General features: G+C 40.0%; 2 protein-coding genes across 2 annotated transcripts in view; one reads left to right on the top strand and one right to left on the bottom strand.

Annotated features, from left to right (window-relative positions):
* The first annotated feature begins 4,284 nt into the window (after positions 1 to 4,284).
* LOC309712606 (histone-lysine N-methyltransferase PRDM9-like) overlaps positions 4,285 to 15,983 on the top strand; it is a 17,294-nt gene continuing 5,595 nt past the window's right edge. The window contains exon 1 of the mRNA XM_082543519.1: positions 4,285 to 4,453. The gene's annotated coding sequence lies outside the window, so the exon portion shown is untranslated. The remainder of the gene's footprint in view (positions 4,454 to 15,983) is intronic.
* fbxw10 (F-box and WD repeat domain containing 10) lies at positions 8,848 to 14,525 on the bottom strand (the record flags this gene model as incomplete). The annotated part of the gene is given in 13 exon segments (XM_082545087.1): positions 8,848 to 9,616; positions 9,698 to 9,996; positions 10,105 to 10,263; positions 10,350 to 10,492; positions 10,603 to 10,757; positions 11,507 to 11,628; positions 11,773 to 11,976; positions 12,115 to 12,221; positions 12,322 to 12,429; positions 12,572 to 12,702; positions 12,862 to 13,014; positions 13,933 to 14,495; positions 14,497 to 14,525. Coding segments are annotated over 13 exon segments (2,580 nt in total). The 3' UTR covers positions 8,848 to 9,209.

Raw genomic sequence — 15,983 nt, 5'->3', positions numbered from 1 at the left:
CAACCACTAAACATGAAATTTAGCTTTGGGGTCCTTAGGGACTAGAAAAGCGCTATACAAATACAGGCCATTTACCATTTACCATTTTTCACAGTCCCTGAGAGGAGTTGTAACTAGATGGCAGTCCAAGCCAACAGACACTCATTATCCCCTGCAAAATGTGAGCTTTTGTGCGCAGCTTGTGTAGGAAAGACAACCCCGGCTATGTCATTCTTACTTCATGCTTTTATCGTTGACGAAAAACACCACACTAACTCGAACGCCTCCACAGAGCACCTTTTACACACTCGTAACTGTTAAAAGCTGCAGCTGCATAAGGATCAGTTACATTCTTTATCTCACCTTATAGAGATTTTCTGAGTGAGAACTATAAACCTTCAGGCTTGTGCTGCTCACGAGAGGCTTCTTGTGATTCTGTAGTCATGTTTTATCTCTTTTTTTGTCTCCAGCTTTGGCTTCAAATTAATTTTCTTGCAGCTGTTAACAGATGTTGAAAGAAAAGGGGGATTGTAATTATTAAACGTCTACAGAGGGGAGGTTACATAAAACACCAACGTAGTGAGAAAGCGGCCAAGACCATAAAGCCATTGTGCTCCAATGAAGAAAAATTACTGGCAGACGGATTTGAAAGCAATGGCCAAGAAATTTCTGGTTAAATCGCTAAATCTTATTTAGTGGTTAAGAAACATAAACACCTTTTAAAAGGGGTAAGAAAAAATGATTAATTAGCAATAAAGTTACGTAGTGAACACAAATGAAGGAGAAAAAGAACTCAAAACTGGACAAGAAACTCCTTTGGCTCCTTACTTCTGCCAAATGTTGGAAAAATTTGAAACTTTAAATTGTGAGTCACTAAAAAACCTCTTATTATAACCAAAAGGAAATACTTGAGAAACACATGTGTATCTTGGAGAACTTGTTAATTCATATCAGTCCATAAAGTCGCCATTATTTCTGAGAAAAGTTATCTGTGTTCGCTTCATTTTTACTCCTCCATATCAATTCCAGACTTTAAAAAATGCAAATCAGACATGTGAGTCTTCGCCAAACAGATGTGTCACAGTTAGTCTTGCTGCAATTGGAAGGAAAAAATATTACAGAAATGTTAAACATGGCAGACCCAGGCATGAATGTTTCTGGGTGACTTGTAATGCGTTTTACTTTGCGTCTGTCTATATGAAGCTGTATTTTGTTTTATACACTAAGGAATGTCAGTAGTCAAAAAACCACTTGCCTCACATGGGACAACGGTTTTCGATTCCCGACTCATCCAGCTTGGCACGTTAAAATAACGGCCCACACACTGAAACAATTATGGGAATAATGTGGGGTGTTTTAACAGCTGTAGACTGGGGGAGGGCAGGGCGAGAGGCTGCGGCATTCGATGAATCGAAATATGACAAGAGACAAGAGACCTGTCTTAATGCTTAGCAGCATCTCACTCACTGCTGGCACCAAAAAAAAGGTTCATTTTAATATGGAAAAATTTGGAAATGATAGATTGGTTGAGTTATTTCAACAGGGCACTGAGACATCTTTGGCTCAAAAGAAATGAGGTGGCCTGGATTTATTAATAGTTTTAATAAGTATATAAAGTCTTAGAAGTCTTAGAAGAAGTCTTAAAATACTTAGGGTTATAACCTTCTGTCTGAAGACATATATATATGGTATTTTGATTTATAAGCCCTCTTTAGCTTTGCTGAATTTTATAGTGAGTTTCAGTTAAATGTAGAACCGTAAGACTCATAGAATATCTTCCAGTTTTGGTCTTTCGGTCTTGCTAATTCATTTATTCTGGCTTTTGTATTCCTGTCATTTATGTTCAGACCGACTCCACTGAAGCCAGCTGTATCACCTGAGTTCCCTGCCACTCTGCTTTCTCTCTTTTCTTTTGGCATTTTTCTTTTTAAACATGTTTTTACTATATATATATATACATATATATATATATATATATATATATATATATATATATATATATATATATATATATATAACATATATATATACATATATATATATATATATATATACACACACACACCTTTGGCTTTTCACTGTCATTGTATACTGTCTAACCAGACACGGTAAAAAAGTGAGCCTACAGATAGATACATTAGTGGCTAAAGGGAGAAAATACACGATGCTGTCAAAACTATTCACTCATCAATGAATACTACACAATAATGAACAACACACAAATAAACACAAACAAATAGGGTTTAATATGGGAAAGCCTGGCTTGCAGTCTCTGTTCTAATTCTTCCCAAAGGTGTTTTATCAGGTTGAGGTCAGGACTCTGTGCAGGTCAGTCAAGTTCTTCAACACCAAACTTGCTCATCCACGTCTTTATGAACCTTGCTTTGTGTAGTGGTGCACAATCATCTTGGAAAAGGAATGGGCCATCCCCAAACTATTCCCACAAACCAGAAGCATTAAATTATCCAAAGTGTCTGAGTATGCTGAAGCACTAAGAGTTCCTTTCAGTGGAACTCAGGGGGCCAACTCCTGAAAAACAACCCCACACCATAACCCACCCTCCACCAAACTTTCCAAGTATCCGACAACTGCCAGATAAACGGTCATCTATCAGATAGCCAAAAGCATGATCCACCACTCCAGAAAACACATCTCCAGTGGCAGCGTGCTTTACACCACTGGATCCAACACACATTGCACTTGGTGATATAAGGCTTGGATACAGCTGCTCAGCCATGGAAACCCATTCCATGAAGCTCTTTATACTCTGTTCATGAGCTAATCTGAAAGCCACATGAAGCCTGAAGTTCTGTATCTACTTACTCATCAAAAAGTAGGCGGCCTCTACACACTATGCACTTCACCATCTGCTGCCACCACAACCCAGTCTTTCACAAGTGTTTGTAGAAGTCTACATACCTAGTTCATTTTATACACCTGAGGCCATGGAGGCGATTGGAATACCTGAACTGAATTATCTGGATGGGTGAGTGAATACTTTTGGAAATCATCATTAGTCATCTGAGAGAAAAGTCGAGGCAAAAATACATATTGCACCGGGTAGAGAGAAAGGAAAAATGGCAAAAGAATACTTGCGGATTTAATGAAAAAAAATTCTTAGGAAGAACTCTCATGCATGTATTTATACAGTATTGCAAGTAAGCATTTTCAAGCAAAGCAAATAAGCAGCAGTTTTTTCAAGCGGTTTGCCATTACATGGACATGGAACTAGGATTAACCTTCTCATTATCTTTTAGCAAGAAGTGATAAGGAAAAAATCCCAATATGTCTATTTCTGGCACAGTGCCATCTACACAAAGGCTTGGTGTTTGTCTTATGGGTGCAATGACTCTGCCAGCAAACATAAGTCAAACCTACACTCATTTTCTCAAACAAAATTATGCTTGATGTTTTGACTTGGGGTCTGCAGTGTGTTTCAAACACCAGTGTTAGCATGCAGCGTGACAGTTGTTGATAAAACAGCCTTTTTAGTCTTTCACCTCTACCCCTCAAGATTATCCTGACTGGTCTAAGAGTTTAACTCGCTCCTTTCAAGTCAAAAGCTCACCTGCCATCAAGTTGCAAAAGCTCTTCTTTTATCAAACAACTACCCCTCTGGTGGCCATGGTACGCCTCTCACCACGAACCTCTGGGAAAAACACATAATACACACTCGATGACCCAAAACATCTGCTGCTAATATGGGTCAGTTTTATCCCCAGGTCTTTTAACCCTTTAAGACCTACCATAGAACCAAGTCCGCCAGAGCTTATATTATATTTTTACATGCTGTGGAGCCATTTTTGGGAGCATTTCAAGTTGCTATACATCAATACAACCATTATAGCCCAGATTTTAATAATATGTATTCATTAAGTGCATAGTAATTACATAAATTGCAAAAAAGTGCAATAAACTACAAAAAAAATTGAAAATCGTTTTTGATTTTTTAACATATATTTGTAGTTAGAGAAATTTAAGAGGCTTATCCCTCAAAACTGTAAATACAAAAAAGTTGCACAAAATAGTTTCCCACCACAGGAAATTTATTTTGAGTGTCTTCATAGTTTTATTTTTGAAATACACCAATTTTTATACACTGCAGGAAAAACGAAAATAAATATTATACTGCAAATTTGCAAAAAAGCAGCATATGCATCAAAATAAACTATTTCCAGCAGTGCAATATGAGTCCTAAGCATCCCAGAAACGACACAGAAAGTCATAAAGTCAAAGATAACTTTTAAAAAGAGCAGTATAGGCCCTGAGGCCCTGATCGCAAAAAAGACTACATTTGCAAAAGTTCCCGCTGACGTCTATTCCAACGTAGGAAGTGTTTTGAACAGCTGATCGGACCGGCAAAGCGTGTTTCTGGAATATTATGTTTTTGTTCCTGCAAGCGCTTTTCATGCAGTTTTTGCAAAGCTTTATGTGGAAGGAAACCGTGACCTAGGACAAGCTGATGGCACAATATGTAAGTACAACTCCTCCGGTTTCATATGCAAAAAAAATTTTTGCGCTAGCTTACGTGGTTGCAGTGCTACCGGGATTTAAAAATAGTTACGCATAACAGAGCGTTCCCGCTCCGATCGGCTCTAAAGGGTTAAAAAATAATCCCACGCATGACAACTTAGTAAAAAACACAAATGCATGAATCAACTGCCCTGCGTGTCATTTTCCAACACTTGTATCAACATGCTAAGGCACCCGCTGAGCTGTGAAGTGTCTAAACTAGAACACCCGTTGCTTCTCCTCAGCTCCAAAAATGGCTCTTCCTAGGCCAGGGTCAAACGAGGAGAGAGTGAGAAGCCCAGAGAGTATTTACTGTACAAACAACAGTCGAGTTATCGTGTCTGGAAAATGGTATTTGTTGTGACTGTTTTTTGCTGGGTTATAGGAAGTGTATTTAACTGCAGGACCAATCATCAGGGATTATTTTACAGGTTTCCTGAACTGCTTCAGTATTGTGGCAATTTATCTTGCTGCTAACGTGAGTTAGAAACGTGTTGCTGTGAAACAACCTCCTATAGAAGAGCCCCATCCATCAGATTTTCCATTTCAGAATCAAAATCCACCAATAAAGGCTCCCCTAAAAGTGTGTTCTCACTACACTGCTGGGGGCCTTTTCTTATCAGGTACCGTAACAGTGAGAGCCCTGTCTCTGTTGGAGAGAAAACATCTGCACTTGACATGACCAAGTGGCTAATTGTTTGTCAGGCTTTGAAGTTGAACTATGAAGATGAAGCACTGATATAGATGTCCATCAGCCATCCCAAACTTTCTGCCGCTGTCAGTGTGGTTTAAAACAGCGGTCCCCAACCCCCGGGCCTCGGACCGGTACCGGTCCGTGAGTCGTTTGGTACCAAGCCGTGAGAGTTGAGGCTCAGGTGTGAAAATGTATGGTTTTCTGGGTTTTTATCGGTTTTCGGCGTTATTTTGTTGTCATTTTTATTGTTAACTCGGTTTTCCTGGGTCTTTTCACATGTGTTATGAATAAATCTTCTTTTTTCGGTACTAGTTTTATTTTGTTGTATTTATCCGAGACACCTTAAAGGCCGGTCCGTGAAAATATTGTCGGGCATAAACTGGTCCGTGGCGCAAAAAAGGTTGGGGACCGCTGGTTTAAAAAATTTGAGCTGTAAATAGAAACAGTTGGTATTGCAACCAGCCACCACTCACGTACTCACTGAAGCAGAACTGCATCCAGCACAAGACCTCTAATCCTCCACTGCAGCTCTGGGCTCACTTAAGTGTATTATTCTTCTTCTGTGGTGCATGAAGACCTTTGTAGTCTGTGTTACAATTAATTTTCTATTCGTCTTGTGGCAGGAAGTAGACCCAGATGCCATTTTTCCTAAACTCTTCCTCTGTGAATTGATTTCTTGTTCCAAGGTGCCACTCCACCCCCTCTCCCCAGACAATATTGCGTCTACTGACCTCTAAATAGAGAAGTTTTATGCAGTTGACCTTTGACTTTTACGTCTCTGCATTTATGTCTGAGAAAATAGTGAAATTATGACACTTAACACTGTCGCCTACAAGTGTCTGGAACAGCTCTGTGAAGACTGAGGGCCATTGAGATCGCAGGTCAATTCAAGACACCTTTCACTTTGGTTTAATAACCGTGTACTGAAACGCAATCGCACTGACATGCAATGTAAGCCCACATAGAAGTGGGCTGGGAATCCTATTCAGTGGTTGCAGAGGCTATTTACACTAATATACACATGAAGCTTGCAGTAATTTAAAGATGTCTCTCATCAGTTCCTTAAGTTAACACAAACCACCTTACCAGAGACTGAGAGTCAGTTAAAAACACACAAATTGACTGGCTGACACACACAGGCTTGAAGATTTCTATAAATGGAGACAGTTGGCCCCCCAGAGGACGAGCGCCATAAATCAGTGGTACCTTAAAATACTAGTAAACGTAATACATGCTATAGCCTCTGCTGTTAAAGCAGTAGTGTGTTTAATTAAAGCTGTTTCTGTTTGTTTTGCATTTGTCTTTAGTATAAAGTAGAACTTGCAGAGGTAAAATAATCTCTTTGCAATTATCACAATACATTCCAGATGTCACGTTATAACAGCAGATGGACAATCAGTCAATTCATAAATGGGAAACAAAAACGTTTCAACTTAATTAGACACACAAAAAATTTAGAGCGAGGAGTGGGGAAAAAAGTATCTGCGTCTTTTACAGTCCAACTGTATAATGACCGTTTAAATGGAGTGACCGGTACATGAGGTGTCGCTCATATCACTGCACTACGACATGTGTTAGCACTGAGCCCTCTGTGAGTAACAACTTTGCACAATCATCTGTTGGGGTTTAGCCTTGTATATGAGAAGCCAGAAGCCAGCAGTAGCCTCTTTGATCATCTTCCTGATGTGCGGTCACAGCGGTTTCACCCTACTCTCTTTTGGCTCAATCAAGGGGGCCTTGATATCCGCATGTTCCAACATCCAGAAAACAAGAACCTGCTTACTGAGGAGGCACCGCAGAGAAGCAGTCAATGAGCAATCAGATTCCCTCTTATCTATTTGGCTTGGCTGGATGCGGCTGTTAATCAGTCCCATATCTCAGTAATGGTGTTCCTGTTAATTGCCTCCCTTCACTGTGGCTGTATTCCCTTTCGCTTATGATCTCTATCTGCAAATGAGGTCAGAAAGGCATATGGATCTTGTTTCCAGCCTGGCTTTGTTGGATGCTAACAGGGGACGGTTGGAAAGAGTGCTGGCCGTGTGGCCTGGCATTTAAAGCTGTCCTGAGATCAAGGCTCCCATGTGTTGATGTCACTACTCTGTTGGAACTTGAACTTATTCATAAAGATCCTTGTTTAACCCCAAATTTCATTCTCCAACAACTTTTCTTTTCTTCCTTTTTTTTTCTTTAGATTCAGCAGTACATGGTTGTATGTCACTTGGAAACCATTTTCATCATGACTCAGTTCCCCATGAGAATGACGTGATTTGCATATTCATTGAGCTTTTGCATCTGATGACCATATTGCTAGACTTAGTAACGCAGCGATATCTGACTGGCTCCGGGGCAAGGCAGCCACCCGTCTGAGTTACATGCAAATACAAAAGTAAAGCAGATTGTTATTTTCTTAATCACATTCTGTACCATGACCGACTTGGCCTGCAAAGATGGTACTATTCAAGATGAAGTTGGAAGCTCAAACCTGCCGCTGACACAGCATGACAACATTTGAAAAATTTATTTGACAAATGAACTATGATGCAAATATGCACCTTTGGAGATGCAGATCCATGTAGACTGATGTCAGCTGGGGCACACTGAATTGCCTTTTGTTGCCTTCTCCCCCACTTCCAACCCTTCCAACCTTTTTTTTTTCTTTTAACTTTGAGCGTCTTACATGTCATTTCTTTCCCTCTTCTCCTCGTGCATAAATAAACCTGTGCCCTCCTCTCCCCAAGCAAACTCTAGGGCTAGCTCAAAGGTCTGGGAGCATTCCTACATGAAGACTTTTCTCTTTTCTAACTTTGTTTTGATTTTATGCTTGTTATCCACCCCTACAGCTCTGACACTCCTCAACAAGAGGCTCCGTACCTGATGAAACAAAAGGGGGGTTGTGCTGCCTGATGAACCTAAACTCAGCTTGTGGGGGTTCGGTTAAGCGCAGCAGGAAAAACGAAGGGAGCGCCATTCTCCCCAGTTCTCTGCAGACCAAATCAAATTATCTGCAGTGCGCTCATGAAAGAAGAGATTCCCCAAAGTGTTACTAAGACCGTTCTCCTCATAACCCCTTTGTTATTCAAAGGTGCCCAGCTGTTGTGCCGCTGCTCTTAAACCAGAGGGCCTTCTCTCTCTGATCTTCAGCCCTCGTGACTTCCAATGATGCCCTCGAGGCACCATGGCCTAGAGGGCAGGTGGCAGGGTGAAAGGTCTCTCTGGATAGGACAAACCCAGCTCACTCAGCTGGTTTACCTCTGTAGCTTCTGTAGTGCTTCAAAAGACTACAAAGATATGTTGCTTAATTTTATTTATTTATTCTTTTTGAGACAGATAAACTAAAATGGCCAGTGGTGATGTGAGTGACAGGTGAAAGTATAATAAGCTGCTGGAATCTGAGAATTTCATAGTTTCACTGGTTTCTATTCCTTGTAAAAACTAAACTACTATTAAAACGTCTACATTTTTGACACAGTCTAAGTACAAAACCAAATTAAACTTAGAAATAATCCCTCTTCTCATTAACTCAACCTTCATAAAAAGTATGCAAAAACTGAAAATTTTCTAAAGGAAACAAAATGTAATTATTTAAGAAAGTTAAAGTGATGATAAATGTAATTGTTACAAAAAACTCAAGCATACTGCAGAACCATACGCCTTTGTCACTGTTCAACCACCTATCACATGATACAATACTGACCTCTAGTGGAATTTTAATGAAACAACATATTTCAAGGTAAGGTTCATTGGATAAACAAATCTGCAAAGCATGCATTGTGCAGTGCTCAACATTTATTGATGCACATTTTGTAATGTATGCCTCTTGGACAGTTTTTGGTCAGTGCTTTGTGTGACCTCCCTCTTTGCTTCCACCAGTGTCACTGAGCAGTCCGAATCCTTTCCACTTAAAGAGTTAATCCTGGATAAACTGGGACTAGTTTTTATGTAACATTTTGGATTTATTTGTAATCTTATGAAGATGTATTGATAAGTCTATGGCCACCTTTTGATTGGCCTGAGTGTGTAAGGACTATAGGGTTCTTTTTGTGTCCCTAGGGGCAGTGGAAACCTGTCTGCCTTGTGGTTTGTTTGTCATATGTTCAGTGATAGTTCGTTTCACAACTGGGACACAGGTCTTGGCCCTGCTGGGATGACCATCATGCGTTTCCTGCAGTGAGCACATGTGCATGCTCTGTTTTGGAGATGAGTGCAGAGAAGCCTTAGCTGTGTGAGGACCCCACAAATCTCTCAGTCTAGCCTTGCTCTCCATGTTGATGCTGACTTCTTCCGTGCACTGAGACCTCAGGATAGTGTTAACCCGGAGGTGGATGCAGTCCCGTGTCAGAGGATGATGAAGGCCTCTCTTCTTTATCCGTTCAGTTGCAGCCTTCTCGCTAAGCTTCACTGACTGTTTAGCAATCTCACTGCACACTCTGGCTGTGAAGAAAAAAAATCCACTTACAACACAAATCAACTAATTTTAAAGTATATTTTTTCTTCCACCTTGAGCATGCTTACGTTGTATTTGGCATTTAATGGGGGAGGACAGGATGCGGGTCCGGTGAAGCCGCTCACCTCTCTCTGGCTTCATACAGTCATGGCTGTGAATCTTTTGGGTGGTTGAAGGCAACTGTGCCACGTGATCTCCCGCAGGAGCGGAAAGAGGAAACTTTCTGAGAGAAGCTGCAGATTTCTCAGAAACCAAACTATCCTGTGGCATCACATCACAGTGGTCTCCCCGTGAGGAACTGGCATAATCCCAGAACACTTTGGCAAACTGGAAGAGCTTCACGCTGTATATCGTGTTCACTAATATACTAAGGAACATTAGTGAGACAAAGTATAAAATCAAGCTAGAGATCGCACTAAGAAAAATTGTGTAATAAGAAAAAAATAATCAAGCTCATGCGAGTCATCCGACTCACCTTTGGTCAAGGAAGTGCAGGGACAGGAGACGACCTGTTCCGGTCTCTGCTGTGATCTCTCTTAAACAATCACCAGTGAGGAAATTAAATATGCGAATCTTTCCGTCCACACAGCCAGTAATAACACGAAGGTAGAGCAGCGTAAGAGATTTTACCTCCCTGCAGAACAATCAGAAGATCCTGTATTCCTAGTAAGATCCCATTTAAATTGTTCTACATGGCAGCTTCAGAGGTTACATGCTTACTTTTGGTGGCTGAATGTTATAAGACACTCCTCAACATTATGGTTGATGCTCCACACCATGACATTGCCAGTGCAGTCTCCAGATAGAAGGTGCCAGTCGTCAAGGAACAGGCACTTCACTGCACTCCTGTGGGCATCAATTGTCTTGTGGAAGATGGGACATTCATGAACAACATATGGAAAAACGGAAATGTTTCATCAGCTTCAGACAACACGAAGTGTTCTGTATTTGATTTTCCACAAATGTTTCTCACCCGGAGGAGTGCTGCATTTTCCATGTCCCATATTTTAACAAGGCCCTGTTTACAGCTGCTGTAGATAGTAGTTTTGCTGACCTTTACACATAGGACAGGACTGGGGTGCTTGAAATTAAAACCATTAAAAGGCTTCCCGGTCTGCAGACACCACACTGGCAAAGCAATGGTTCATTTCAGCTTGCTTACATATGAAAATGTTAACAGGAAGTTTTTTTTCTGAGGGTAAAAACATGACAATATACATACATTACACTGATTTCAATACACACATTTCCATTCACAGGACAGATGTAAACGATAAAAATAATGGGAGAAAGATTCAGGAAAAGCTAACCTATAAAAACTGTTTTCAGCAGTTCTTTAAAAGAAACCGCAGCTCACAGACCCTGATCAGCTGATCCACTGCTGTTTTAAGGTCTCAGTAGCTCTGCTATGTACACAGCAGCCCAGCCGTGGAAGGTTTGATATGTTATAAATAAAAATTTAAAATGGACTGAAATTCACTGGAAACTCGTAAAGGAGAGCGAGAATGAGAGTGACATGCCAGCGCTGGCTAGCAGCTTAGATGCTGCATTATTGTCCAGTTGAAGATGGGTATAATTAAAAGAAACACTGACAGTATTTTAGATGACATATAATCTTTTCTCCACAAATATGAGTGCAGGTATGTCTTAAATGGTTGGTTTGCATTTGGGTTTATCCAAAATACCTAAAAGAAACTCACTGATTAAGATAAGACATATGAATTGCTTCTTAGAAAAGACAATTTCTCAACAGGAAAATGAAAATATGTGATAAGTGTGTTTTTTGTTTTTTCTATTAAAGACAACGTGTGGTTATATTTACTCATGTAAATGTGAGCTCATGTAAAGATGGTGTATACCGATCAGTGGCCGCTTACCTTTAACTGCACAGTCTTTAGCTCCTGAGACAAGTTTATCAGCATCAGCATCCAGACAGTTGACGGTGCCAGTGTGACCGTACAGCGCCATGTCACACCGGTCTGTCTTCAAGTTCCAACACCTGAAAGTGTGATGACAGGAAAACTTCAAAACGCAATCAATTAAATCAGATTCATTCATGCAAATGCATTGTCGTCAGCATCTTCTGCATAATCAATTATTACCTACTCACAGAATTCTACTCATAAATTAGATGATTTTTCACCTGATACTTGTGTCAAAGCTCGCGGTTATCAGCAGATCTCTGTCCTCACAGAGCAGCACTGCCCGAATGCTTCCAACGTGTCCTTTCAGCACCGACACGTCTTCTGTTTCTGATGACACATAAAACAGACGCACCAAACGGTCCTTTGAGCCGGTGGCCAGCAGCAGTCCTCCTCTATAGTCCAACACCCGATAAGGATCTTCGCTGCAAAAACACATAAGTGCACACCTCTGAATCACATCAGCTGTACCAGTAGAAACGTTTTCTCATTCCTGTTTTCAGAGTTTATTTGGGCACTATGAAAAATATAATAAAATAAAATACAGGGAAATCAACACTCACTTGTCCAGCAGCACTTTGGTAAAATATGCACCGCAGTAAACATTTCGCTCTTCCATTTGCACTGCTGTGGTTCTGATGTTTGCATAAGCGGAGTTAAATGGCTTGAGCTGCAGAACCAATCGAATAAACACACAATCACTGTGTTGAATATTCCGGCTGATTCCAAAAGCTGATGTTTACTGTGTAGATGGTACGACTCTGTGAAACCTTGTGGACAGTAGAATAAATATCTTCTTCCTTGTCATCCTTTACTGGTACAGGGATTTCAACAATGTTTGCATAAGTAGGACTCACAAAATTAACACTGCTGGACCCCTGTAACAGAAAAAAAAAGATTAGCACTGATCAGATTTTTTAAAATTATTCTAAAGAAGTCTGATTTTTTTTTAAGTATTTTCATTAATTAAAACCACTATAAATATTTATATAATTTAATGTGAAAAAAAAAAATCTCAACCTCTATCATGGGAATAATTTGGCCCTGAAAATTTCTTCTGAATTTCATTTCCTCCATGGTTTCCTTCGCAAGTAGCTCCCAGTATTGACAAACTGCCGTGCAATGAATCAAAGTATGCTCACCTAACATTCCTACAAAACACACATACGGCATTGCACCTTTTCAATTTAACATTTACTGTATATTTAGTAAATGCAGACATAAGTGACATTGAAATTTTTACTTTAAGTACATATCGGCACACTTCACAAATTCAGGCTGCAGTAGTACAGTAGTATGCAAAGACTTGCCTAATATCCTCTTGGACAGATCAACAGGTAGGCAGCTTATGAAGTCTCTGTGTCGGCTGACCCCAGACACAGACTTGGAGGATCCCGGCACTACCATTAGAGCAGGGTCCTCAGACTCCTCCTGATTGTCATGATTGTTATTGTGGTTACTTACTGAAAAGATAAGACATACCTTATAGATCCCAAAAACTAGGAAATTAATTTGTTGGTGTGTCCCAAAATTAAATATAACATAATAAAATAATTAGTTATATCACAATAAAATAAAACACAGTTTTTCAGGATTGGGCTAATCTGAATACAATAAAATAAATAAATAGGTAAAATCTAATACTATAGAAATTACAGTTTAATAAAGTAAATATATCAATAATTTGAAATCCATATAAAATGTAATAACTAAATCTAAATCATCAATAAAAACAGAATTAAATAAAATCAGTATATGATCCAAGAAGATGGCTCAGGGGGGTGCCTATTGTAATACGATACTAGTAACAGTTCAACTCAAAATTGCAAATGGGTTTAATTTCCTCAAGCATTATCAAATCATCTTCTTTTTCTGCAAATCATCTCAACTCTCTCTCTCCGTGTCCTCCTTCACTACAAATATGAATCTCCTCTGTGGTCTTCCTCTTTTCCTCTGCCTAGCAGCTCCATATTCAACATCTTTGTCCAATAAAACCCTCCTCTCTACATGTACATACCCTCTCAGCCTTCTTTTGTTTCCACAGTGCTTCACCTTAGCTGGACCAACCCACCAATTGGCCCAGATGGCATATTTGTAGAGGAATGTTTATTAAATGGCTCCAAATGGCAGTGATGTGATTAGACTTCTGTTAAGTAAGGTAACCCTGAGCTAAATGATAACTATATGGAGACTAACACTGGAGTCATTATGGGAGAAGACAACCCTTGTAACGCAAAGCTTATAGAACAAGAATTTGCTTTTACTATAATTGTGTGTGTATATTCTATAACTGTATATGTGTCGTTGGTGGCCTCTAGTGGTCCGTAGCGGGAATTGCAGTGCAGTGGAAACCAAGTCCTTTCCCACTCCTGAGATCTTACCATTAAACTCCAGGAATCCACTTTTCTGTCTGATCAGGAGCACGTTGGTTAAGTTGGCGACCATCCGTAAAAGTTCGGAGTCACACAGTGAAAAAATACGGCAAACGTAGCTTGACTTGACCCAGTCCGGACTGCTGCTGAACCACTTCCAGATTTCCTTCACGTTCACTCCCAGGGGTTTTCCATCATGACCTTGGTGGGAAAAGCGTAAGGGGTGTTCCTGAGGTGTGATGGGGCTTCTTGACCTAGCGTAGGTGTGCAGCGTCCACGACGTCGCGCCACGCAGCACACCTTGGATGTTCTCGAGGACTTGGACGCTCCTGCAGCGTAAAAGGAGCGTCAGCGCGAACCTCCTCTTGAACTCATCCGACACCTTCCACAGACACCGACTGGAACCCGGAGGACTGGAGGCAAAGACGCAGGTCGGACATATACCGCACATACTGACGCATCCCTCCGCTTTTTTGGTGCTGAAAGACTTCGAGGCATTAACAGACTTCATGTCGACGCTTTCAGTAGTTTCCTTTACATTCACCACGTCCGCGCCAGGCAACATTTTTTTCGTCTTTAAACATCACAACGAACACAAACATGCAGTGACAATTCAACTGGTTGCCATGCAACAAGTTCAGCGTGTCGGCAGCTGAATGGATGCTCGCGCGGGATTGTAGGCGAGACAGTTTATTAGGTACATAAGGTGGGCACTAAATCCAAGGGCCTTTAAGATTTAAATGCTTAGTGTGTCCTGGACTGATTTACAGAGGTGTTGGATTCTTATTCTTATTCTTATTCTTATTCTTATTCTTATTGCTGTTCCTACTGTGTTGGTTGTTTTCCTTTCAGAAACATAAGGTAAAATAATAGGATAAAATGTACTTTTCTTATCCCAGACGTTGGCAAATTACCGTTTTACAGCATTCAAAACAAAAATTGGTTAAACAAATTATAACTATTCAGTAAAATGAATTGTAATATGACAAAGGAAATGGCTTGATTAAACATGAAAAGAAGCTCAATTAAATTTGAATATAAAAAACAACAGGAAAACATAATGTGAAATCAAAGTAAAAAAAAATAAGAAATGAAATAAAACTCTGTAAAATGCAAATATTTTAGTTTAATAATAAAATGAAGTGTCTTTATAAAGAAAATTAGCTCAAGGGTGGTACAGTGACGGTGGCTGGGTGGTTTTGTGTGGAGTTTCTCACCATCCAAAGACATACATGCGATTAGGATAAGGTGATTAAGTTAAGGTGGTTTTAATTTGCGTGTGAAAGGCTGCCTGCCTCTATTTGTTTTGTTTGTTTGTTTGTTTGTTTGTTTGTTTGTTTGTTTGTTTGTTTGTTTGTTTGTTTCCAAACAAACACATTCAGAAATAAATAAGCATAATCAAAAAAGTGTCCAAGTGTATTGAACTCTTGTGATAATGTTTTTCACAGTGTCAAATACATCTTCAAAGATTAATAAAGGTTTTTTTCCGCAAAAAAATAGTGTAAAAAAATGTAGAGAACCCAGAGGGGTATACCACAGAAAAGGAGGAGGGAACCTAAAATTAAAAAAAATGTATTTTCACTCTTAATATAGTCTACAGTATACACACACTATATACACACTCGTGCCCTTTCGCACCAGGTTCGGTCACCTGAGATCACCTAGCTGCCTCTATAATTCAAACTTCCATAATATGGCTCAGGATCAAATGTTAATGTCAAATGTTAAGGGCATGAAATGGTTAATCTTAAGGTGAGCTTTGCAGTCTCTTTCAGAGGAAAACAAAAATACTCGTGCGCCGCCCGGGAATCGAACCCGGGTCGCAAGAATGGGAATCTTGCATGATACCACTACACCAGCGGCGCCGTTGTTAGCGGGGCTGATAGAAAGCAATTTATCGGCGTGAAGCTTGGTCGAGTTTTGGACCATTATGTGTACTTTTGTTTATGGATGCTCGCCTTATATATTACTGATATGTGAAAACGATAAAAGGAAGCGATAGTAGAAGAACAGCACATATTTGAAAAACGTTGCCACTTTTATTTAAAAAGAAGGAAACG

The sequence above is a fragment of the Aulonocara stuartgranti genome (assembly GCF_965226115.1).
Source record: "Aulonocara stuartgranti genome assembly, chromosome: 8".
Classification (NCBI taxonomy): Eukaryota; Metazoa; Chordata; class Actinopteri; order Cichliformes; family Cichlidae; genus Aulonocara; species Aulonocara stuartgranti.
Note: the sequence above shows the minus strand (reverse complement) of the source record. Positions and strands in the feature narration are given on the sequence as shown.